This window comes from Dipteris shenzhenensis, chromosome 3, assembly GCF_047967505.1.
Source record: "Dipteris shenzhenensis isolate YYH24624 ecotype China chromosome 3, Dip_SZ_1.0, whole genome shotgun sequence".
Classification (NCBI taxonomy): Eukaryota; Viridiplantae; Streptophyta; class Polypodiopsida; order Gleicheniales; family Dipteridaceae; genus Dipteris; species Dipteris shenzhenensis.
Genome location: NC_141598.1, coordinates 3,578,898 through 3,605,911, shown reverse-complemented (window position 1 = coordinate 3,605,911; position 27,014 = coordinate 3,578,898). Strand labels below are relative to the sequence as shown.

General features: G+C 41.1%; 1 protein-coding gene across 1 annotated transcript in view; it reads left to right on the top strand.

The window, feature by feature from the left end:
- The window catches only part of LOC147903240 (ubiquitin interaction motif-containing protein), a 115,632-nt gene that overhangs the window by 54,191 nt on the left and 34,427 nt on the right, over positions 1 to 27,014 (top strand). The window contains exon 5 of the mRNA XM_087373008.1: positions 11,849 to 12,034. Coding sequence (XP_087229134.1) covers positions 11,849 to 12,034 — 186 coding nt within the window. The remainder of the gene's footprint in view (positions 1 to 11,848; positions 12,035 to 27,014) is intronic.

Below are 27,014 nucleotides of genomic sequence, written 5' to 3'. Positions count from 1 at the left end.
GTCGCAGTCAACTTGGTTGAAGAGCACTATGCCTTTTTAACTTGCACTTCAGATTTCTTAGTGGGTAGTTCAAATACTACAGCCACTAATGATGATGACCCATATGCTTTTTTGTCTTGCAGTTACGATCCTTCAAAGGATGAATGCTCTTTCAATGTTGATGAGACACTACATACTTGGTGTTTTGATATTGGTGCTTCAAAGCACATCACTTTCAAGAAAAATCTGTTTGTAACTTTGCATTCTTCATCCATCAAGAAGAAGGTAACTTGTGCAAATAATTCATCTCATTCAGTGTGTGGAGTGGGAGACATTATTCTCACATCCACTGATGGCACAGATTTCAGAATATCAGATGTACTCTATGTGCCAGGTATAAAGAAGAATTTGCTTTCATTGTCCTCACTTAATAGAGGAGGATTTCAGGTTGTTTTTGATGATGACAAGTGTGCAGTCAGAGACAAAGAAAATGAATATGCTTTGAGGTTGTCTGGCACTTTGTATCGGGGGCTTTTTCAGCTTGAGTTATATGAAAAAAGATCCCATCTTGCATTATCAGTTAGCCCTCCCACTGCTGCAATGCACAATGCGGAGTTATGGCATGCCAGGTATGGGCACATGAGCTATGGCAGCTTTGGTTGATGCATTACCTCCTTTGGAGTCGCCTCCTCCTCATGCATGTGAAGGTTGCATTCTTGGTAAAATGCATAGGCTTCCCTTCAAGAAGGATGGTGCAGTGAAAGCTACTAGAAAATTGCAGCTTATTCACAGTGATGTTTGCGGTCCCATGAGGACACCTGCTTTTGGGGGTTATCTCTATTTTGTTACATTCATAGATGACTTTACCAAGTACACTTGGGTTTATGGTCTCAAGGAAAAATCAGAAGTGTTTATGCATTTCAAACACTTTGTGGCTATGGTTGAAAATGAGACAGGACTCAAGGTGCAGACACTTCGCACAGATAGAGGAGGGGAGTACATGTCTCACAGAGGCTTACACCTCAACATAATGGCAGAGCTGAGCGGAAGAATCGCACCACCATGGAAATGGATAGATGCATGCTCACAAGTAAGAAGTTGCCTCACAAGTTTTGGCTGGAAGGCCTTTTGTGCCAACTATATTTTAAATCTGGCTCCTACAAAGATTTTGAAGACAATCACTCCCTATGAGGCATGGCATGGGAGAAAGCCTTTAATGGACCACTTCAGAGTTTTTGGTTGTGTTGCATATGCCCATGTGCCCGTGGAGTTCATACACAAGTTGTCAGATAAGGCACTAAAATGCATTTTTGTGGGATATAGTTCACAAAGGAAAGGCTATCGTCTCTACAATCCTGCTACACGCAAGATTTTTGTCTGTAGAGATGTCATATTCTCTGAAAATTCTGCACATACAAATGCTGAATTTCAGATTCCGGCCTCTTCAAATGACGTGGGGATGCTTCCTAAAGCATTTGGTTCCCCCGCTGAAAATCAGAATTTACAGCAACCTCTGCCAGCTCCACAAGTACAGATTCAGCCCCCAGCTGAATTGGTACAACCTCAGCATGTGGATGAAGTTGTCAGGCAAGAAATTCAAGAGATACACGCAGTCGAAACAGTCCCGCATTGGTTGCTTCAGAGTCTCAGGGAGAGTAGGCTTGAAGCTTCATTGCCTGGCAGAACTCGTAGTGTAGTAAGGCACATGGAGGGAGCTCATTCAGTTGAATCAGCCTATGCAAGTACTCTTCTTGATGAGGAGGAGCCTGAGACATTTGAAGAAGCAAAAGATAATGTGCATTGGATGAATGCCATGCACGATGAGTTGCAATCCATTCATAAATTGTATGGGCTGAAATAAGCCCCACGTGCATGGTATGCCAAAATTGATGCCTTTTTGACCAGAAAGAGGGTTGCACAATAGTCCAACTGAGAGCACCCTCTACATCAAGAAGGATGGGGAGGATATTCTGGTCATCATTCTTTATGTAGATGACATGCTGCTCATCGGATCAAATGAGGAAGTAATTGCAGATTTCAAGGCCCAATTGAAAGCTACATTTGATATGTCAGACTTGGGCTTGTTACATTTCTTTTTGGGGATCCAGTTTATTCAAGAGAAACGTGGCATTGTTATGTCTTAGTCCAAGTATGTTCAAAAGGTCTTGGACAGATTCAACATGCATGATTGCAAGCCTATGTCCACTCCCATGGAGCCGGGGCTGAAGCTTACAATGTATGATGCAGGTGAATCAATTGATGTCACACTCTATAGCCAGGCTGTTGGATGCCTCATTTATCTCTATAATACACGACCTAATATTCAGTTTTCAGTTTCTCAGGTGAGCAGGTATATGCACAGCCCAAAGATTATGCATTGGCAGGCTGTAAAACGCATCTTCCATTACTTGCAAGGTACAAAGTCTTTTGGCTTGATGTTTCTCGGGGGGTGACTTGCAGATGCATGCTTACAGTGACTCAGATTGGGCTGGAGACTATGATACTAGGCAGTCCACCAGTGGGAATTGTTTCTTTCTAGGACATGCTTGCATTTCTTGGTTGAGCAAGAAATAGTCTATTGTGGGTAGCTCCTCATGTGAAGCTGAGTAGAGGGCAGCTTTCACAGCGATAGTTGAATGTGTTTGGCTGCGTCGTTTATTTGCTGATCTTCATCTTTCATTGGAGGGTCCTTCTCCGATTCTCGCTGATAGTTAAAGTGCTATAGCAGTGGCAAAGAATCCTATGTTTCATGCTCGTACGAAGCACATTGAGGTTCACTAACGCTATGTCAGAGAGAAGTTGCATGCAGGTGAGATCAGTATGATCTATGTGTAAACACATGACAATGTTGCAGACATCTTCACCAAAGCACTTCGACGTGAAAAGTTTGAGGCATTTCGCAGGCCCTGAACTTATCTCCTTTTGGTGATTGATCATTTCCTTGTACATGAGATTGGCACGGCAGGGTGGTGTTAGAATTATTATTATAATTCAGCAGTGACCAATGTAATGTAATAAGTAGGTTAGGGGCACTTTTCCCTCATTTAGAGGTTTTTCCCTCTAACCACAGTTAGTTCACTAAGTACGGTTAGTGAAGGATAAGGTTTTGTCACTTAGACAGAACCATGCCACTTCTTGTATTAGTCACTTCTTCTATTGCAAGCACTACGTTCAGCTCTCTTGCTTCCTGCTCTCACACTCTCTCGTTTCTAATATTCTCCCCGTCTTGATCTGAAACTGCATCCTCAAGCACTTCCCAAACCTAAGTATCTCCAAAAATTCGGGAGCATAGTGGAAAAAAACACCCGTCATGCGTCAACCTCTTCCAACAAACCTCATAGGGACAGACTGTCCACGCTCTACTTAAAGACTGTGTTAGTTTGACATATGGTCTTCTTCAACCCCTTTTGTTTACTGACCAATTCCTTTAAAAGAACAATGTTGGAATTAATGGGATATCTCAAGGTGTATGCCCCGGGCACACCTTGGTTTCTATGTGTGTGTGCTAGAGGCACAGCTAGGTGCCCATAAGCACTGTTAGGTGGTGGTAGATGCCACATAGGATGATTGAGAGAATCTAGGAGTTGATTGAGGAGATGATTGTGGAGCTTGGTGGCTCATGTAAGAGGTGCCTACATATGGACCTCACCTTTCTTCATTCCATAAGCAAGCAAGCATTCTCATTTCGTGTTCAGCTTCATGCTTTCCTTTCAGTTCTTGAACATGGTATCAGAGCACTATGATCCTCCTTGAGCCCATTTGTGCCATGTCATCATCATCATCTTCTTCTTCATCTTCACCATTTCTTCCCCAAACTTGTGAGAGCTTGTTCTCCCTCGTCTTTTTGCCATTCTCCAAATCCTTTGAGCTGTAGACTCCTCGTGTATGGGCGAACTTCCACGTCAAAGGAATTAGAGAATGCTGCCTACGAAACCGTGCAACAGTCATCTTTCTCCTGACGCCTTTTCTTGCAATGCGACTTGTGGAGTAGCCATTCGAAAATTCCTTTGAGCCAAGCTTGCACAACAGTATGAGCTACCTCCTATCCAGATTTGAAGGAAAATGGTTCACCAAGGAGGGAGAAACAGCAAAAAAACCAGTCGACTTTCAAGCTGCTGGCTATGGCGACGTGACGCGGCATTTCGCCTCTCCTCCTCGGTGGCTCTTCTCTGGTATACCAGCTTTGTTTCTACCTAGAAAGCCCTCTTTTCTTTGCTTTGAAGAGTGAGATACAAGCCCTCCAAGTTCAGGCCTCTGTTTTGGACAGTTTTGACAATGTTGTGAGTTTGATGCTACATTAGATGCTACTTTAGCATTTCTGATGTTTTAAAGTATTGAATAGCATCAGGGCTACAACTTTCCTTTAAGTTGCTATACCTGGATTTGCTTGGAATACTTTCATTTAGTCACCTCTATGAAGCATGCAAGTTTATGCATCATTTCCATTATGATTTGTAGTATGGAATTTGGTTACAAGCCTTTGCTACTCTAAATGCTTGTACTTTGAAGCTCTTCAACTCTTTCTAGCCTTGTAAGAGAGTAGACACTGCCCATTTTGGGTTAGACTCTCTCATGGCTACCTTCTTGAATATGGATAAGTTTAATGGTAAAGGCTTTCACACATGGTAGATGAAAGTTAAGTTTGCATTGATGAGGGAAAACCTCTGGGGGCTTGTCAAACCTGCTTTAACTTCCTTTTCAACAGCCTCTAATGCTGGAGAATCCTCAGCTCCTACACGACCGGCACGAGATCCTGCTAGAGAGGAGAAAGCCTATGGCATTATTGCTCTTGGCTTAGGAGATGACTATATTCATCACATTTCTGATTTTGAGTCTCCTTCTGAAGCTTGGCAGAAGCTTGATATTATTTTTGGTGCTAGCTCTCACATCTCAAAATTGTCACTTAAGATTGCTTTCTTTTGGACTAATCTTTATTGTCAGCCTCTTTACGAGCTTGGAGTTAATTACATTGTGTGTTGATACTAAGTTAAACAACACAATGACGTCATGATTGGCCACTTGCCCTTTCATCTTAATTAACTCCGTATCACTATAAGTTGTATACCATGTTGTTGCGGGCTTAGATAGGATATTATCAGGTGCACTGTGTACTACTTAACAACAAACACACACAACAAAACATGTACTGATCTGTGAGAAGATCTCGCTAGCTAAATCTGCATCTGTTCGCCTCTGGGCAAGCAATGTAGGATCGCTTAGGAGAGAGAGAGTGCAGGTAGCAAAAGAGTCGATGATAAATGCCTTAGCCGTCACGTCAAAGTTGGATAATAAAAAACAAAGGAGTATAAGGTACAAGTACCTAGACCTAGGACTAAGTGTCCTAGGTGTCACATAGGGCTAGTGGCACTTCTTTGGCTGCCCATGTCAATCATATGTGGAGTCTCATGACTCAACTTGCTTCTATGAACTCTCCAAGCACTATAGATGATGCAATGGCAGTGTTGCTCAAAAGTATGCATGAAGATTATGATCATGTTGTTACCACTTTGAAAAATCTTCCTAATCCTACTCTTGAAGGTCTTATCACTGCTCTTCAAGAAGAAGAGAGGCACATGCAACTCCGAAGAGGCAATGACACAGCTTATGCCATAAAAACTTAAAAGGGCAAGTTTTCACCTTGCAAACATTGTGGGAATACTAATCACCTCTCAAAAGATTGCTTCAAGATCAATCCTTTCAAACATTGTGGCAAAAACAATCACCATGAAAAGTATTGTAAGGCCAAAAAGGAAGCAACTACAAAACCAGAGACTGCGAATCTACTTTCAGTTGATGTGCCTCCACAAGATGAGGCATCCTATGAAGATTATGCTTTTTGAACCATCTCCATATATGCTCCAGATCTCTCTTTTTTTATGTTGAGGTACTCTGCCTGGATAGTCCTCCAAAATGAATGGAATAAACTATTGTGTGCTTTGTAAACACCTCTGGTCACCATATGATGTAGGCCATGTGTATGTGTTTTCCATGGTACCTCCTGTAGACATTATGTGCATGTACCTGCAGGGGAGATAACCATTGGAAGGTCTTATGTATCCCTTTTGTTTACTTCACACCCTTGGGAATCCCTTGCTAGCATGAGATCCTAGCCATAGATTTATCCTTGACCACCATGAGATGGCATGAGAAACTATGAGACTAGATGTATCGTTGACATAGCTTGAGGCATTCCCTTGAGGGGGGGTATGATGGGATATCTCAAGGTGTATGCCCTAGGCACACCTTGGTTTCTATGTGTGTGTGCTAGAGGCACAGTTAGGTGCCCATAAGCACTGTTAGGTGGTGGTAGATGCCACATAGGATGATTGAGAGAATCTAGGAGCTGATTGAGGAGATGATTGTAGAGCTTGGTGGCTCATGTAAGAGGTGCCTACATATGGACCTTACCTTTCTTCATTTCATAAGCTTTATGCTTTCCTTTCAGTTCTTCAACAAGAATCACTTAGTTGACCCATTCACTTTATGATTCAGTCCGCATGTTGTTTTCTTTTCTAATATTGCCAATATACGCTTATTGTAAATCCCCAATTCATAGACATGTGACAGGATAATTGGAGCTCTTCATGATCTATGAATTTAAAAGAGTGCTTGATAATTATGCTCTCATAACCAATAGTATCATCAACGATCATCTGCTAACGACAACCTACTATACTTAATTGTAACCTGCTTGTTAAGCTCAATGCAAAAACCTTTTTTTAAACCCCCTTCAATTAGTAATTTAACCATGTCGATTCACTTGTTACTATTATATTGCGCAAACGCAAATACTAGGTAAATATCGCCGATGTTGATGTGTAGCATAGAACTTTAAATCACCTTGATTTTCAGAATCCTCCGTCACTATTCTAATTGAGCGCATTAGAGATTCATCCACATGATGTGGGGACCCTCACATAGATTCATCATGCACGGAAGGGATGGGTGTCACTTGGCACCATTCTATTGGTTTAATTCATGTGGCTTTGCTACAAGTCACATGGAAAGCACTCACCATGTCGATCACTGTAGGGCATGGCATCAGATGTTGTATCACATTTCTGCATGTGTTGATGCATTTTGATCAGGCACACTGTGTGAGTGTGCCACTTAAGAGGGGGTTGAAGCTCTAGCTTCTATGAGAACCCATCAGGAGGCTTCATCCTCACGCCTCTTGAGTCCTCAACTCCTCATGCTAGGGTTTGCCCTGTAGTGGATTCAATGGGCATTTTGTATCAACTGCTGCACTTTGAATTGTATGCTTTAGTCTAGCTAGTGCTGATATTTTCATTGCATTAATTCATCATATGTGTGCGTGTGTGCACGCTTAGCCATCCTTACTATGTTTGTGCTTTAGTCTAGAAGGCCTCTAGCATCTTCCATGGAACACTAAGTATCTCATTTATTATTTTTACATACATATTTATTGACCACATGTGGCCCTCAATGTAAATTTCTCTTAGAGGACTTCAAACATTGGCAAGTTCTCTTCTTCAAAAAATCCACTACGTATGTCATCATGAGTTGAATTTGACACTTGTCATGCCATTTTTCAGCAATTTATAGTATGATTGCACCATTGTTCGTAAGGTGAGGGTCTTTTTGTGGCCTTAGCTTATGGTATGATTCCACCATCTTCATTGTGATGGCCTTTCCCTAGCCTTATAGACCTTTTTGTCATCTATTTGATACCCAAGATAGTGTTCGACCAATCGTAGCTCAATGATGAGGTATTAAATGAAGTTACAAGTCATTTGACTATTGGCAACTACCAAATTACCCTTCACCTAATCACAGACATCATGATTTTGTATGTGATTGAGACACGTTGCACATACCCTCCCAACTTATGTCCTTCCTTACAACTTCCATTGGCCTTGGGAATGAGCCTTGGGTTTGTAAAGTAATAGCCTAATGAGGACAAATTGAGATCAGCTTAAAGTGGAAAGTTGAGATTAGCTGAAAGTGGACAGATTGAGATCACTTAATGTTCGACTATGAGGTGGGTGTGATCTTCGAATAAGCCTTGGTGTGTAAGGCAATAATGCTTAGCCTAATGAGTATAGTCACTTAGTGTTCGATGACTAGGAGGTGGATGTGATCTCTGAAACCAATTAACCTTTGAGTGTATCCTAGTTATTATATAGTGCCTTCAACGCTCACATCCACATTAGATACATAACATATTGTTGCACCTATATGGCATACCTTCATCAGATTTACTGAATTGCACACTTGCTGGCTGCTCTACATACGATTGGGTTGCTTCTAGTTTTGCATTGTGTAGGCATGTCATTACGTATTGGCTATATAAACATGGGTCTATCTCTAGTTGGTAGTAATAAGGCTGTGCTGTCATATTTATGCTAGTTGAATGCACAGGTTTGGCCTTGTCGCTCGCCATCCGTAGTTCTCGCAAAACGATGATGGCATTCAAATGCATAAGCATCCTCTTAGATGAACACACAATGGCTGTGAGCATAGTTATTATCAAACATATTTGAATGGTATGCCAAACATTTGGAAACATTTGACATTTGTACAGAGGTCACATGTTTAAATTGTTGGCAAAATAGAAACCAGTAGATTTTTTAAAGGTCTCAAGCATTTGAAACTCCAAACGTTTGGAACTCTAAACGATTGGAAGGTTGCACTTATGCCTCTAAGCATGCATTGAGGATATAGAGTCTACTCATATTACATACATGATCATCTATTTGGGTCAAGTTGTCCTAGATTCCTCTAGGACACATTACTTGGATGTTTCTAGTGAGATGTGTCCTTACGACGGTTTTTATCTTGGTCACCATAGTCAATATCAACATTATCAACAGAATGTGCGTATTGAGTAGCAACCCTTTGATGTTGGCTTGAATACTTGTTGTCCATTCACTTCAATTCCTCAGTTTGATCCTCATTCATGTTGCAAAGAATTGCCAATAAAGTATCCATCTGTTGGGCTCTTGAAAACAATATTACTTAAGGACAAGTCATTATTAAATATCCCTTCCCCTTCCATTCTTTCCTTTTAGTGATACAAGAGAGAAAATGACTTGCTGTAATTTCAAAAAAAGGCTAGAATCCTACCCACCCACATTTCACTAGGTGCACTTGTGCCCTTAAGAGTGTGCTTTGCTAAACTAGCAGGAGCTCCTATAGTGCTAGCCATTAGCTCTTTCTTTGCAGGCCTATTTCATCATTGGTGGCATGCATATGATTCTACAATATTTTGATATGAGTTGAGGTGTCATGCTGCCCCCATGAGGGAAAGACTACTGGTGATTGAAATAATTAAACGTTCAAGACAAAGTCTTCAATGCGCAGCACGAGTGCCCTTAAAGTATTCTCAAGTTGATGAAATGGAAATAGATGCACACCTTGACATCTACATCAGCTTACTAGTTTCTCAATTTACCTACTGACAAGGGGACCTGAAATTGTGAAGTGGGTGCTTAATGGTTGGAGTAGGAGGCACTCATGTAATTCATAAGCTTGGTGGTGTTAGAAATGGTTGCAGGCATGTGTTAATGTGGCATGTTCAAAATGGTTTGTTGTAGATTGCATGCAAAATGGCTTTTGTAGATTGTGGGCCTTTCTTGGTTTCGCTTGTTGCAAACCATGTACTTGTTGTTGATTGTGTTTTAAAATCTTGGATAGGCCTAGGTCAAGTAACTCTAATTATGGAGCCACCTTGGGATCACCTACCCTAAACATGCTGCAACAATGGCTTGGCTAAACATGACTAAGCCCTTGTTAGACCTTGCTATACCATGCGCAAGGGTGAAGGGCTAACGGGTTGCATCCTTCATGTCCTACCTAGGGCTAGCCGTGGTTTGGATGAGCCCTTGTTGGATCCTTCTATGATGCATTGGGAAAAATCATAGCATGATTATAAGCGAATTCCAGCATAGTAAGATACTTCTCGCATGGATCTTGTTGGTCATGAACATTGTTGTATGAAGAGTTCGAACAAGGTCTTGACGATAGCTTTAATATATGAAGAAGAAAATTCTAGTTCGTACCCAATTTATCAAATAGGGCTCTCCAAAAGTTGCTTGTGAATTTCTTGTCTTGGTTAAATATGTTGGATTAAGGGATATATTGTGGTGTACAAAAACTTGCTTAATGTATGCCTGGTTGCATTTGTTAGTCTTAATATTCTTCTTGTGTGAAATAAAATGGGCCTTCTTGTCGAATTTGAGTTGTAGTCTAAATCATGTCATGATGCCTCCGTGAAAATATAGTAACAAAATCTAATGCTATGAGTTGTCAATGAGCAGCTTACAAGAAAAGTGTGCATAATTTGGCCAAATTTTGCAATATTTTAGTGCATCCAAGGGGGTGTGAGACAATTGCAAAGCTTAGGGATTCACACCATTTTAAGTGAAAATCAAGAAAAGTAAGCTTTTCCCTATTTTATTTTTGAAAAGCGAGTAAAGCATACTGTGGCTTTTGAGCCAAACAAATTGTATAAAAGTATTAGTCTACACCAAAACGTCCTATAGTGAAGAATAAACTTCCAATAGCTGCCACATTTCGCGAACCCACAACCCTCCAAAAGTTTCCTAAGGTAGAACCCAGCTCGAGAAAGACAAATCTTGTAGTGAGGGATTCAAAGTGTTAATTTTGTTGGATTGTTGCTTGCAAGTGGCAATGGGAAGGGCGATTGTACAAGAGGGTGATAGCATCAACTATTGTAATTTTTGCGAAATCTGGAGTTAGAAATGTTCTTACACTTCTTTTATTCCTGTTTTTTGGTCGATTTTGTTTCTTGATTTGCTTGTTTATAATTGCTTAGTCACCTTCTTCCTTTCTTCTTTAGTTCTTGTTATCTTTCTCTTTTGTTTATTTGATGTATTTTAGTAAGCACTGGGTTTGCCCAAGACACTCCGTGGGGCTTTAGAAACCCAGTATAGCTGCTTATGCTTGGGCACTGATGATGACATAAGCGTTGCTTTGCTTGCTAAGTATGTCTACCTTTTGTTGTATAAAAAAAATCGTTACGTCTTTTTTCTTCTTTTTCGTTTTCTCTTTATTCTTTGTAGAAATTTGGACTTCAGCACATAAAAATTCTAAATTTGTACGATTGGATATATTCTAGTTTTACAAAGGTATATTCTTCAGAATGTTCTTACGCGAAAGTTCTAGAACTCAGTATAGATCTATGCAATTGCTATGCTTTCTCATAGCTTGAGGTATTGGCAATGACTGATGTAAACCTTGCCTTTTTGTAGGGTCGTATGTTTCTGACATATAAATCACTTAGTAACATAGTCATAGACATCTTCACGTATTTGTGGCAAATACCGGACCTCTTAATTTGTACTAGTAGCAAATTCAACACCAAGAAGGTGAATGACAATAAATCCTTTTGATAAACATCATAATTCATTTAGCTTCTTTCAACCTCCTACTTTCATAACCAGCTGCGTGCTGTGCATCAAATTGTGACCTATACAACCACCACTTGCATTGGCCATAACCTAAAACGGCTTCAAGAGGTCAAGCATAATAAGCACCGGTTTCCCTAAAAGAGCTTGCTTCAACTTATTGAATGTGATTTTTATTTATTAGACCATATGAAATTCACTTCCTTTCTCATCAGATCAACTTTGATATCAATGTCAAAATGTGTGGATTAAGCGTAAAAGACTGATCAATTTTCAGTAATACAACTAAAGGTATAACATACAGTCTTCGGGAAAAAATAGTATTAAAAACATAATTCTAGACTAAAACTCATAATGTACGCCTTGAAGTCAATCATTTAATGGTATGTAGTTTTAGGAAGCTAAAAGTGAGGTATGGATTGATGATTCTGTAGATTCTTTTTCTGAGTTTAATTCAGATATTTTGTTATTGCATCCAGGCGATTGCCAAAGAACTAGAGGGCGTATCTTTGGATTCAGTTGATGAAGTGCAAAGATTTGTAAGAACATGTACATTTACATCAATGCCAACTCTTCTACATCAACTTCAGAACTTGCTGCCAGGGTTTAGGAGTCGCATGGGTGCCTTGTTGTTCCTTTTGTCAGCGCTGCTTTCAAGAGAATTGGTATGTGTCTTTGAGGAAATTTTTATATCTTTTTTCGTTGCTTATATTTGTTCAGGTTCAGTGTTCATTTTTCTACTACATGATATGTATGTACCATTAAGTTTTTACCTTGTAAAACATTGGCCGCGACTTGATTACTCTACATGCATTTGGCCTAGGGCGCTTGCCTTTCACACTTATGTGAGCTTTACCAATTCTCTCTTGTAGCTGCACACATCTACACGATGAGACTTTGTTGTTTGGTACTTAGAAGTTAGAAGGATGAGAATGTAAGCATTGTTTATTTACTAGGAGTTTTCTTTCCTAATTTTTAGTTTTGTTTCATATTCGCTTTTAAAGACCCTCTCTCACTTTGTCTCCCTCCCGGACTTTTTGCCTTCTTTTCTAAAACTCGAAGAGGCAAGAAGAGTCTAGAGGTTGGCTGAACTTGAAATTTTAGAGATGCAAAGGAGGAGGGAAAATAGCATAATAATAGTAATTAACGCATAGGAATTTGAGACCGTTAGGATCATAATCTGGAATGTGAAGGTTACTTCATGAACAAAATATTGGCTTTTGATGAGATGCTTTCAATAAGTGATGTGCTTCTAGCATTAGAAACGGATGAACTCATAGGTAATGAAGCCTCAGACATACCATATATATATGGACTCTATGGACTGAGGATTGGCATGGCCGATGCAATTCATCTCTACCCACTCCAAAGGTTGAAGCAGTGACAACAATTAAAGGGTCTCTTGATTGAAGAGGCAGTTACTCAGAATTGGCATTTGAGGGGATTGAGAGATATTCGATACAACAACATTCTTTCAATACTAATCTAATGTACTTAAGGTGCTCGTCCCACTTTGAGTTTATGCATAGATCATTGAGAAATACTTCAAGGAAGTCCCTTCGATAATTGTTTCCTTGGTGTTTAATCTGTTGTCTTAATGTACATTGTTTCCTTGTGTTAGCACATTAGGTGTTGTTTCTTTGTGCTTCTTGTAATTTAAAATTTTCAAGGTTAGGTTGGGTTGTGTTGGAGATTTAACCAAATCTCTCTCTCTCTCTCTCTCTCTCTCTCTCTCTCTCTCCCCCCCCTTTTCTTTTCTTCTTCTAATTTTTTGCTTTCAAAGTTTTTGTTGTTTGGTTGCGATTTCAAAGCTTTGTAAGCACTGGGTTTACCTCTCTCTCTCTCTCTCTCTCCGCTTTTCTCCTTCTACTTTTCTGCTCGTTTCTTCCTTTTTGCTTTCAAAGTTGTTGTTTGGTTGCGAGTTTAAGGGTGCAAGTAGGAGGAAGGAGGGAGAGTAGATATGATTAGATGTCATATCAAAAAGTGTACAATGAGTGGTGGATGGGGACTTATATAGTCCCTCCACATTCCCACTAACTCTAGCTAAAGGGCTAGCCCTTTTGCCCCCTTCGTTACAAATAGTCAAATTGATGAGTATATCCTCTACAAAGGAAGTAACCCTAATACTAATCCGAGGGGGAAAAACCTCATGTGTCCCAAGGGTGTGTTCATACCACACTCCTCATAATCCAACAAATTTCCCCTTTAGTGGTAGTGTTCACATCTTGCAACTTTGTGTAAAGCTTCAAACTTTTCTCAAGGTAGTGCCTTGGTGAATAAATCAACAACATTGTCTTGTGTATTTGTCTTGTGTAGAGCAGTAGGTCAATGTGATCTCCCCTCTCTCTGACATAATAGTGGCTTGTCTCTTAACTAAAATATGAATGACTTGCCAAGAAAGGGTGGACTATTGGGTATTTTAATCATCTACCCAGTTTGAATTATTGAATCATCTTAGGCCAAAGGCTTTTGACATACTCTCACTTTTTGAGTTTCATTGACATACTCTCACTTTTTGAGTTTCGTTGACTTGAGTCTCATTAGAATGCTTTCTTATACTCGAAAACTCATATGAGAAGAATTATGGTCAACATCGACATAAAACTCTGCACTGTACAAACAATGTCTCCATGCTTTAAAAGCATGGATCACGGCATACAACTCTTGCTGATGATTTGGCCAACTTTTCTAAGAAGGTGATGTTGTCTCACGTACCCAGTTTGAATCAATGAATCGCCTTAGGCCAAAGGCTTTGGATATTTTTGAGTTTCCTTGACTTTAGTCTCATTAGATTGCTCTCTAATACTGCAAAACTCATATGACAAGGCATCATCAACTTTAATATCCTTCCCTCTTTGCCACCGTTTCTCCATGTGCAGTGCCTGCATGAGTTCCACCCACCTTGCTTGGCCGCCACTCAAATGAGGGTTGCTTACAAAAATATTTCAAAGAATTATGGTCGACATCGACATAAAACAATGGACTTTATAAACAATGTCTACATGCTTTAAAAGAATGGATCACAGCATACAACTCTTGCTCATGATTTGGCTAACTTTTCTGAGAAGGTGACAACTTCTTGCTTTAGAAAGCAATTGGCCTCCCTTCTTGTAATAAAACCGCTCCTACCTTAATGGTGCTCGCATTGGTTTCTATGAAAAACGGATTGTGGGGGTCAACAATGTTTAACATAGGTCCTTAAGCTACTAATTTTATTGCTTCAAAGCTCTCTTGTTGTTCTTTCCCAAATATAACGTTCTTTGTTTGAGGTCAACTTAGTCCATGGAGAGACAATATCGGAATACACTCTTATATGTTTTCTATAGAATTGTACAAATCCTAAGAAGGATCGGAAAGCTGTCACATTCTCAGGTATTGGCCACACTAAAATTGCAGCTACCTTCTTTGGATCCATTTCAAGCCCATCATGAGCTATGATGAAGCCCAAATATTGTAGTTTAACTTGCACAACACAACATAGTTTTCCTTTTATTGACATAGAGACTAGCTTGTCTCAAGGTACTGAGCACTTTTCTCAAATGTTCTTTATCTTCATCCAGACTTCTGCTGTAAACCATCATAAAATCAATAAAGCGCACTACAAGATTTTCAATATACGGGTGTAGTAAGTCATTTATCAACATGATGAATGTAGCTAGAGCATTGTTAAGCCCAAATGGCATTACTAGGAACGCGTAATGACCAAACCTGCTCTTAAAAGTAGCCTTGCGCATGTCCTAAGCTCGAATTTTGGTCTGATGTGGTAGTCGCATTTCACATCTAATTGTACTAAAAATTACAGCACCATGCAGCATCCAACATATCATCTATCTTGCCATTAGATATCTATGCTCAATAGCAATATTGTTCAACCCTCGGTAGTCGATACACAACCAAAAGGTGTCATCTTCATTTTTCTAGAATATTACTTGTGGAGCAGAAGGTGAGAAACTGGGCTGAATATGTCCGAGCTTGAGCTATTCTTCAAGTTGCTTTTGCAACTCAGCTTGTTCTGCAAAGCTCAGCCTATAAGGTGGTCTATTCACAAGGTTCTGCCCTTGGAATGAGTTGAATCTTCTATTGAACATTCCTTTTCGACGTGACCTGTAGGGTAACTCATCGATAAAACAATGATAAAACTCACTGAGTGTGTGATCAGTCTATCAGCTAATAAGATCATCTCCCGAGTCCCATCTTGGGTAGGTGAGGAATGTGTTGGGGTATCCACACTCGGCTCAACAGAGGCACAACAAAGAAATAGAAGCTCACGTTGAGTTTTGCAAACCTCCATAATTGAAATCACGAACCCTAAGGAAGATCCTTCTCACCTTGAAGAATATAAAAGGCCACCCCAATCCCTTTAGGATTTTCTTCTTCCAAGTGTTACATCTTTGCATGAGCAAGTATGGTAATTTTAAAACCCAGCTTCTGCGCGTAGTCTTGGATGCGTAGCCCCAACTATGTGACCTTTTGGTCCCACACCTTAGTTGGACTCCCATCTACCATCTGAACTGAGTGAAGGTCCTGCTAGCTGAATTTGCTAGTCGGCAGCCTCAGTATTCTCCTCCATCTCCTTATTGCATTTTTTGAGAGCATCATCTCAGCCATGCGACGGCTCTTATTTTTCGGACAATCCTTCCAAATATGCGACTGAAGGCATCTGAAACACAGTTCTTCTTTCCTTGCTTCTTCCTTCTGCTTAGGGGTTAAGGAGGACTCTGATCAAGCCGAGGCTGCCATAGGGGATACTTTCCTTTTCACTCCTATGGTGGTACTTGGTTGTGATATACTACCAATACTCTAGCTTGCTTGACTTGATCATTGGCTTGCTGTATTGTCCCTTTTCTCACAAATTTCCTATGGAAGTCAGTTTCTTCGGGAGCTCATACCGAGTTCTAGGGCATGCAAAACTTGTCGTTCGTTCCTAGCATCCTCATAGTTTAATGCAATTGCTATTGTGCCATCCAACATCTTAGAATATTTTCATCTGATTTCCATTTTATTGTGTCGCTCAAGCTATATATATAATCCTTGACTTGAACAAACCGGTGTTTTGCTATTGATACATTTCTCTGCTTGAAGTAGGTTATTATCCCATGCTCTAGAAGCTTCTTGAGGCGGTAGAAACTGTTTTCTGAACTCTAGTTAAAACTTTCTCAAGTGATTGGAGCCACATTGTCTTTCTATGCTTCATCCACCACCTATCTACAGCTTCGTTAAACATATGCATGACCTTTCGGATCATCATTATATCGTTATGAACTTCACAAATGGCGAATACCTTGTCCCATTTGTGAAGCCATGCTTTAACGCTGTCCAAGTTTCTGTCAACCATTCTACCCATGTGTTTTTCAGGCCAATAACATCGGGTGGGGGGTGTTCGCCTAACAACAAGTATCATGCCCCATGCCACGTGAACTCAGTTCATTAAATGCAAGAATTGGAAATTTAGAAGATGTCTTACAGCAATTAATGGCACAACAATTGCACGCTAATGAGGGGCAAGGAGTATGAGCTTTGAGGTAAAGGAATTCACTCCCTGATTGGTCGACTCTCTAGAAAAGGACAAGGGAAAGGGTCTAGCATCGATATAATCCAGAGGGATAAAATCAAGCGGCCTGACATAGGGTTCACAAGAGAGGTATCATCTTCTTGTTAGAATTATTGGCTCAACACTTCTACCTCCATTTCTATGCGGTTGTTTTTTTCCATATCCAATCTGAGTTTCCTCAAGGTTGATTTTGATAAGGCATATGATAGATTGGAATGGGACTTTGTTGTTCAAGCTCTCGTGGAATCTGCTAATACCAAAACTGATCTCATTTTCCCTGTAATAGGAAAATCATTGCAAACTCTCAGTATCGTAAACTGCCACAATTTACAAGAGTCTAAGAAATATTTCCAGTTCCCTATACTAGGGACATAACTGCAAACCAAATACTGTAAAAGAGTAAGACTGCAACTTGAGAACCTGAGGAATCCCAAAGTTCTAACAAACTGAATTCAAAAGGGAATTCAAAAGGGAATAAGAAAGCTCCCTGGTCCAATTTCTCCCGTACACTTTGAAATATCCGCAACATTGGACTGCTACTCTAGCAATCAGGGCAGCAAATCTGATAAGTTAGAGACGAATTGGAAACCTGTAGAACAACCTATAGAAGCAAATCTGATAACAGTAACAATATTCCTCGGGGAGTAGATGTTTGTAGCTACTGCATTGCAGTGCAAATCGTCCTATAGGTTGCTGAATTTCGGGGCAACCTCTATAGAAGATGAAAAAGGGGTAAAACTGAGTGCAGTCTTCCACTGCGAAGAAGGGAAAGGTTACTGCAGCAATCTTGCTGTTGTTGGGCAGTCAGATACAACTTGGAAGCAGCTCGTCTTTTTTATTCGTGGAGTGGGCCTGTCAAGCTCTTCACTTGAAAGGAAGATGTAAGGATCTGAGTATCTGTCTCGACCTACAGATGGCCGCCTGGCCTATTCGATAGAACCTGCGGCGGTGGGACCCAAGGGACTTCCGAAAGATGCGCATTGTGAGGGGAATCCCTGTCCTCGAGAATTGGCCGTACCAATAGTGGGGGGTCCAAGGACTACATAGCCCCTCCTACCATGAGTTCGAGATTGTTGTATGAATCTCTATTGTCCTAGTGGCTATCCCTATCAAGGGAGCCAATGCATGCGTCATGTCCTCTGTTGCTCTCGAGCTGTCTCCAGGCCTTGAAGGACCTCGCAGGGCTACTGTCCCGCTGTGCCCAACCAATGAGTGTGCGTGCTGCCCAAGCATGCGTAGAGGGGTTGTGCATATATCTGCTCAACTGTGAAATGAATAAAAGCTGTCTTGATATCAGGCTGATGTACCTCCCCATGAAAATGGGCAACCAAGGCAATAACAATGCGCTCAACTGTGAGTGGAGAAAAGCTGTCTTAATATCTATCAATAGCTGCCCTATCATTTCTCATAAGCTTAGCCAAGTTAGCTGTTTTATAGATGACTAGAATGATCCCTCGTCTCTATCGGTCTCCTTTGAGGAAAGCTGTGATAGGTCGGACCTCAATAGAGTGTACTCTGGGGGCTCTTTGTCGCACATGTGGCCTCTGTGTCCCTCTCTCGGTGGTATTGTGCTGGCTGCTCATCCAGACTGCTCTCATATCGGCTAGCTCCTCTTCCTCTCTCATATCGGCCAGAGAGAGTATTCTAGTTCTTTGGAAGATTTAGTTTCTTGACTTGCTTGTTTATTTTTGCTTAGTCACCTTCTTCCTTTCTTCTTTATTTCTTGCTTTGCTTGCCAAGTATGTCTTTCTTTTGTTTTTCTTAAAAGTTTTTATTTACCTCTTTTTTCTTCTCTTTCATTTTCTCTTTTATTTTCTGTGTAGATTTTTGGTCTTTAGAACCCCAAAATAAAAAAATAAAAAAATAAATCTAAATTTGTATGATTGGACTTATTCTAGTCTTACAAAGGTATATATTAATATCAAACTGATGTACCTCCCAATGAAAATGGGCATCAAAGGCAATAACAATGCAAATAGTAGTGATCCTGGAAGTGGGGGCAAAGCTCTGCTCAAAGTCAATGCCTTATTGCGGAGTATAGTCCTTAGCAATAAGACGGGCTTTGTAACGGTCCATTGAACCATCAGCTTTCCGTTTAATCTTAGAAACCTAATTAGTTTTGATGGCATTCTTGCCTGGAGGCAAGTCACATAGCTCCCAAGTGTTATTCTGATAGATAGAATCCAATTCAGCTTGCATAGCCTTCAACCAACATTCATTTTGAAAGGCATTCTTTTGGCATAATGGCTGGTATTGTGATAATTCTTTCGTCCAAGTTGCGGCCTGCTGGTATTGTGATAATTCTTTCTATCTTAAATGGTGCGTTGCTCTATCAGCTAGATTTAGATTTAGATGCTCGTTGGGGAGAAACTAAAATGAAAATGTTTAGACTTCACAGCAGTTGTAGCTTGAATGAAGAGATTTTGGACGACCTTTTGATTAGCCTTCTCCTTTAGTGCTAACCTTCATCATGGCTGAGTCTGCCCTTCACCTTCGAAGTGCCGATAGAAACTCAGTACGAAGACTTTGTATAAATGGATGCTCAAGTATGTGTGGGTGTGTGGATTTGTATGTGTGAGAGCATATTTTTATACTATGGTCTACACCCACTGTTGGGCGCTGATGATGTCAGTGGGGATGTCATAGTAGCTAGTCCCTGCTATGCATGTTCATGGTTTTCAACCTTGTGAGTGACTATCATGAGATTGAAACTGCACTATGTTGTGTTTTTAGAGGATGAGTTTGGGAATGTTCCTGGATTCATCTAGGTATATGCTTCTGCTGTATTAGCGGACATGCAAATTTCACCTTGTGAAGTTTTCGTCCAAGTTGCGGCCTGCTGGTATTGTGATAATTCTTTCTATCTTAAATGGTGCCCTATCAGCTAGATTTAGATTTAGATGCTCATTGGGGAGAGACTAAAATGAAAATGTTTAGACTTCACAAGCAGTTGTAGCTTGAATGAAGAGATTTTGGACTACCTTTTGATTAGCCTTCTCCTTTAGTGCTAGCCTTCATCATGGCTGAGTCTGCCCTTCACCTCTGGAGTGCCGACAGAAACTCAGTACGAAGACTTTGTATAAATGGATGCTCAAGTATGTGTGGGTGTGTGGATTTGTATGTGTGAGAGCATATTTTTATACTATGGTCTACACCCACTGTTGGGCGCTGATGACGTCAGTGGGGATGTCATAGTAGCTAGTCCCTGCTATGCATGATGGAGTTTATGGTTTTCAACCTTGTGAGTGACTATCATGAGATTGAAACTGCACTATGTTGTGTTTTTAGAGGATGAGTTTGGGAATCTTCTTGGATTCATCTAGGTATAATTGCGCGTAACCCAATCTTTCATGCGCGTACCAAGCATATTGAAGTTCACTATCATTATGTTCGGGACTAGCTACTATGACATCCCCACTGACGTCAGTCACATGTAACATGAATGAAATCTGCATCTCAATAAATATAATTGAAAGGAAACTTTCGACTCTTAAGAGTCAAAGCTCACAAGGTTCATCCTAATGAGGTCGCTCCCAGGGTTGGATCCAAAGGCCCCATCAATGATGGTTAAGTCAAACTCAATGTGTGTTGTTACATCCTACCCACCACGCACGCGCGCGCGCACACACACCCACAAAAAAAAAATCGAGAGTGTCTAAAGGTGTCTTAAGTTAAGACACGTGTCTTAAGTGTCTTATCATAAGACACGAGTGTCTTAACAACCATGGGCATATGAGGCTGTAAATGGGGCTGAATATCATGCTGCACATGTGGCTGCAAATGACCAATAGATGTAAGAGGAGCAACCTCAGATGCGACATCATCGTGAGCATGTTGGCTATGGCAAGTAATGGAAGCTCAAAAATGGAGTAGAGAAGGAGAAAAACGAGATGCTGTTATAGATTGCTTCAAAACTGAAAAGTGGAGGCTCAAGGGAAAGCCAACATAACAAAATCCTAGGGCTAATTGTCCTAACTGGACTAAGTGTCCTAATTGACCTAGGTGGTACATCTACTAACAGTACCAATACTCCTTTACTGGCTATAACTAGATCTAAAAGGTACATACCAAGGAATAAGTGGCACCTTTGCATAGCCCATAGAATGGCCTACAATCCCCCCTCCATGGTAAGGGCTGAAGTATCTTGGACCTAGCTCAGGATACCTAAATATCTAATGTCATGGTTGCACATGTTCGTCCTGTATGGATATAGCAACCTATTATTGTACAGAGTACAACAGATCAAGTTACAAAAGGAACTAAGTTTAAAGCTTGCCAAAAAGCCTCAAACTTAGCTCGAGGTAGAACCTTCGTAAAACGATTTGCCAATGTTGTCTTGAGTGGGAACGTAAGACAATTGAATATCACCTGCTGATAATCGCTCTCTGACTTAGTGATAGTGAACCTCAATATGCTTTGTCCGAGCATGGAAATTAGGATTTCGTCGAAGTGCCAAAGCACTCAAACTATCAGTGAAGATGACGTAGGAGCAATCTGACATGCATAAAGATCTGCATGTAGCTTCTGAAGCCACACACACTCCACTGTAGCTATAAAACCTCCTCTGTACTCAGGTTCACAGCTAGAAGTAGCAACTGTACTCTGCTTCTTGTTGAACCAAGAAGTACCAAGCATAAAACCTGAAGTACCAAGCATAAAACACATGAAGTACCAAGCATAAAAAATTGCCACTGTGTGACGCGCAAGTGTTCGAACAACCAGCCCAATCACTATTAGTGAATCCATGCATGACAAGTGAAGTATCAGCCCCATAAAGAAGCCCCAAATGCTGAGTGCCTTTGAGATATTTGAAAACACGCTTCACGGCATGCCAATGGTGCATAGATGGGCTGTGCATTATCTGCTTAACTGTGAGACATCATATTGTAGATCAGGTCTCGTATGGCATAGGTAAATCAAACAACCAACTGCCTATTGATAGAGAGTGACATCACATGTACCGCTGCCATCCTTAGAAGAGAAGTGAAAACCAGGCTCTAATGGTGTGGATACCTACTTGCAATCCTCAAACTGCAAACGCTGCAAAAGCTGTTCAATGTACTTGGATTGTGACATCAAAATACCCCCCTTACTCCTCGCAAATTGGATGCCTAGATAGTAGTGCAAAAGACCAAGACAAGACATAGCAAATCTCTTATGCAAATCAAGCTTAAAATCTGCAATTTGCTGAGCATGTGTGTTAGTCACAAGCATGTCATCCACATAAAGGACTAAAATCAGCAAATCTGTCCCACGCTTGCAGATGTAAAGGGTAGCCTTGGTAGAGCTGTTCTGAAAGCCAAGTGTGAGAAAATGAGTATGAATCTTGGAATACAAAGCTTGAGGTGCATGCTTAAAGCCATAGAGGGTTTTTTTAAAGCAGCATACCTTGCTTTCAGAAACGTCAACCTCAAAGCCAGGAGGTTAGAAACATAGACCTCTTCCTGCAAATGCACATGAAGGAAAGTTGTCTTGATATCAAGTTGATGTATCTCCCAATGAAAGTTGGCAGCAAAGGCAATAACAATGTGAATAGTAGTGATTCTGGAAGAGGGAGCAAAAGTCTCTTGAAGTCAATGCCATGCTGCAGAGCATAGCCCTTAGCAACAACATAGGATTTGTAACGGTCCACTAAACCATTAGATTTCCGTTTGATTCTATAAACCCTCTTAGTTCCAATGGCATTCTTGCCGAGACGCAAATCACACAACTCCCAAGTGTTCTTCTGATGGATAGAATCCAATTCAGCTTGCGTAACCTTCAACCACAATCATTCTGAAAGGCATCAAAACTAGCATGCTCTTTTAGGACAGCTGCTCTAGTACGGGCTGAAAGACGAGTTTCTTGTTTGCTGTCTTTAATTGTGTCAAGGAGCCAACGGGTACCTTTTTGGGCTTTGGTTTTCAGCTCTTTCTTGCTCAAGAGCCCTGTGCAAATGGTCCTGATGCATATCAGGCTGAATATTTGGCTGCACATGTGGCTGCAAATGACCAACAGATGGAAGAGGGACAACCTTAGATGTGTAGGAAAGAGGAGAGTGAGAGAGCAAGAGAGCTGAACTTAAGTTTGCAATAGATGAAGTGAGGAAATATAACAAGAGGGAAAGGCTTTGTCTCAGTGACAAAACCTTATCCTTCACTAACCGTAGTTAGTGAACTAATTGTGGTTAGGGGGAAAAACTTTTAAAGAGGGAAAAGTGTCTCTAACCTACTTATTACATTACATTGGTAACTGCTAGAATATAATAATAATTTTAACACCCCCCTGCAGTGCCAATGTCATGTACAAGGAAATGATCAATCACTAGAAGAAGATAAGTTCAGGGCACTGCGAAATGCCTCAAACTTTTCCCGTGGAAGTGCTTTGGTGAAGATGTCTGCAACATTGTCATGTGTTGACACATAGATCATACTGATCTCTCCTGCATGCAACTTCTCTCCGACATAGTGATAGTGAACCTCAATGTGCTTTGTGTGAGCATGAAACATAGGATTCTTTGCCACTGCTATAGCACTCTGACTATCAGTGAGAATTGGAGAAGGACCCTCCAATGAAAGATGAAGATGAGCAAACAAACGACGCAGCCAAACACATTCAACTGTCGCTGTGACAGCTGCCCTGTACTCAACTTCACATGAGGTAGCCACTGTAGATTGTTTCTTGCCCAATCAAGAAATGCAAGCATGTCCTAGAAAGAAACAATTCCCACTGGTGGACTGCCTAGTATCATAGTCTCCAACCCAATCTGAGTCACTGTAAGCATGCATCTGCAAGTTACTCCCCTAGGAAACATCAAGCGAAAAGACTTAGTACCTTGCAAGTAATGGAAGATGCGGCTTACAGCCTGCCAACATCTAATCTTTGGGCTGTGCATATACCTGCTCACCTGAGAAACTGAAAATTGAATATCAGGTCGTGTATTGCAGAGATAAATGAGGCATCCAACAGCTTGGCTATAGAGTGTGACATCAATTGATTCACCTGCATCATGCATTGTAAGCTTCAGCCCCGGCTCCATAGGAGTGGACATAGGCTTGCAATCATGCATGTTGAATCTGTCCAAGAGCTTGTGAACGTACTTGGACTGAGACATAATGAAACCGGCCTCTAATCTCTCAGAGGGCAGTGGAACTAAACCTTTAATCACTTCAGCACTTATTTACAGAGCATATATCACAACCATTAACCATTGCATGATCACCATTTGGCATGTACCCATTTGTTCACAAACAAAACCACTGAAAAAGGGATGGAGGCTAGAATGCCCCTGCTCAACAAACATAGACAAGTGCACCCGATTGGCCCCAAACATCGTGGTGCCCCTTTCGGTATTTCTTTGTACTTCACAGTGAAATGATTACAAGTTGCATCGTACAAGTTGCATCGGGGAGACCTTCCCTGCAACTGAGCACGCAGCCCCGATTCCTTGAGCCTTCGCAAGGCTTTCGAGCATAGAACACCATCACATAAGTGAACTTAACCCATAGGCTCAACCCAAAGGCATTCTCTTTTTCGAGTGCGATTCCATTGGCTGTCCAAATGCAATCACACTGCACCCCAGCTGCACTCTCTTTGAGTGGTTTCCAGATGGCATTCACAAAGCTTTTCAAAGCTCAAAAATAAAATCAGCAAAGTACCCAACCAAACAATGACTCATGTAGCACTGCCTGGGCACCTGTAAACGAAGAAAGAGATGGCACACGAGGCCAACCAATAGCTTATGGCAAAAAGAAATTGTTGCAGCAAAATCACAACTCACCAAGCCCTGAAAACTCGAACCAAGTCCTCAATCGTCAAGAGGACATAGTAGCCAATTCCAAATTGCATTCTCAGCCAAAGAGGAGTGCAAAGGCATGAAGAAAGAGCATTTACAAGAGCCGACCAGCAAGAATTCCACTGAAAAATGCGAAAAGAAGCACTTCTGTCGCGAAGAAGTGGGAGTTCTTGGGCTCAAAAGAGGCGTGCTTCAAAGAGGAATGCATTGAGAAGGTTTGGGAGAAGTTTCATTGTCGGAAAGTCCTCCAAAATTGAGAAAAACCAGTCAACCACAGCGTGGGACCACTCGAAATTTAATAGAAAGCTGTAGCTTTGCAAGAGGAGAGGCCCAGCAGGCTGTAGAAGCAAAAAGGTCCATAAAAAGCAACTTTTGCAAATTCGACCAGCAAAAGAAGTGCTCAACTCTGCCCGTTCTACCAAATGCACGGAGGGAAAAGCATATCACTGCGAAGGGGAGGCAGAGGGGAAGCCATTGGGCCAAACGGAAGTCCAAGTATCCAAACGGGTGAGGAGTTATGAAGAAAAACGGAATTCAGCTGAAGGAGGCTGAAAAACCAGTCCAAAATCTCAACAAAGGGAGAAGATGAGAGACAAAACCACACTTGTGAAATTTAGAAGGCCCACGAAGGTCCAGGAATGGCAAAGGAGCAGGTAGAAGGCACTAGAGCCACCTGGAACTCTAGCGGGGCCGCTGAAGGTACATGGCCCTCTAGGGGGCCCATTAAAAATGCCACATCATCATTTTCCAAGAAGCACTCTTTTAATTCCTTGGAATGCCTTTGGGCCTAGGGATTAATTACGCTTATGTGGAAGGCACCATGCCGCGTTTAATTACATATCATTAAGCCCGTGCTTGGACTTTTAAAACCAAAGTTGTCACGGTCTTGTAGTACATTAAAGCACTTAGAATTTCACGCCTCCGTGACATACCCCTCTCTTGAAACAGCAAACCGCAGTTAGTTGCCGCAAAACACAGGAGCGAGCATGAAATATAGCATGAAAGAGTATACAAGAAGGTCGCAGCTATAGTATATAGAGACTGTGAAAATATGGCTAGGAAAGGCATGCATCCATCCATATACACTGCTCAAAATCTATGTGATCCTCGGCGATGAATAGTCAAGATGCATCAATATCATGAAGTCTCACATTAGAAATACTGTCAGCTCAGTATCTCGGATGAAACTTACATCAAGCGACCTCATGAAATCACAGTGAGTCCGTTTGTACTGCTACCCCCCTCTCGAACACCAGGTAATGCTCTAGACACTCGCTCTGTTGAACTACCTGTAGGAGCCCGGACCGCAGTCGGCTCTAACTGGAAAGCATCAAGGTAAAGCTGCAATATCCCATGTGAATTTGCCAGTTCACCTTCCTCCATCCATTTCGCATAAAGTGATGGGTAATTTTAAAATTTTACCAAGTAGCGATGGATAACTTTACCCTTGACATTTCTATCTCTGTGTGCCAAAATCAGAAGTTCATCCTGTTCTTCCACTTCAGGCTGTACCTCATCAGGTAAATTCTCGAGAACATCTCCATGATATTGCTTTAATAAGCTCACATGAAAGGCATTATGTATCTTCCAATGCGGAGGCAACTTTAGCGTGTAAGCTACCTCGTTTATCTTTTTAGAAACCTGGAAAGATAGTAACGCATGTTCATGTTTGTGCACAACCTTTTCTTGCCTTTCGTATTTTTCAGTCTCGCCTTCTGAAAATGCAGCAAAACCCAATCACCTTCTGTGAATACCAATTTCTTTGCGGTGCTTATCTGTTGCTCTTTTCTGTTTGTCCTGACTTCTTTGCAAGGCATATTTGATCTTCTTGTAAGGCTCTTCAAGGCTGTCCACAAAACGATCAGCTTCGAAGATTTTCTCTTTTGTATGCAAAATGGGAGGTATCTTCTTGGCACCTTCCACTATTTCAAAAGGTGCTTTACCTGTGGATGTGTGCACCGTATTATTGTAAGCATATTCCAGCAAAGGCAAATAATGCTTGCATTTGCTTTTGTGGTCTGAGACATAGCATTTAAACATATCCAAGATGGTAGTGTTTTCTTGCTCCGATTGTCCATCCGACTGGGGGTGAAAAGATGACAAAAAATTCAGCGTAGTGCCCATATTTTCAAACAGCCCTCTGCAAAAGAGGCTGGTCATCCTCGGATCTCTATCATTGATTATGGATTCAGGCATCCCATGATACTTGAAGACATGCTGCAGAAACAATTCGGCCATTTGATCTACTGTAATTTTCTTTCTTACTGGCACAAAGTGGGCTTGTTTGCTAAATGTGCAAATTATTGTCCACAATCCATCA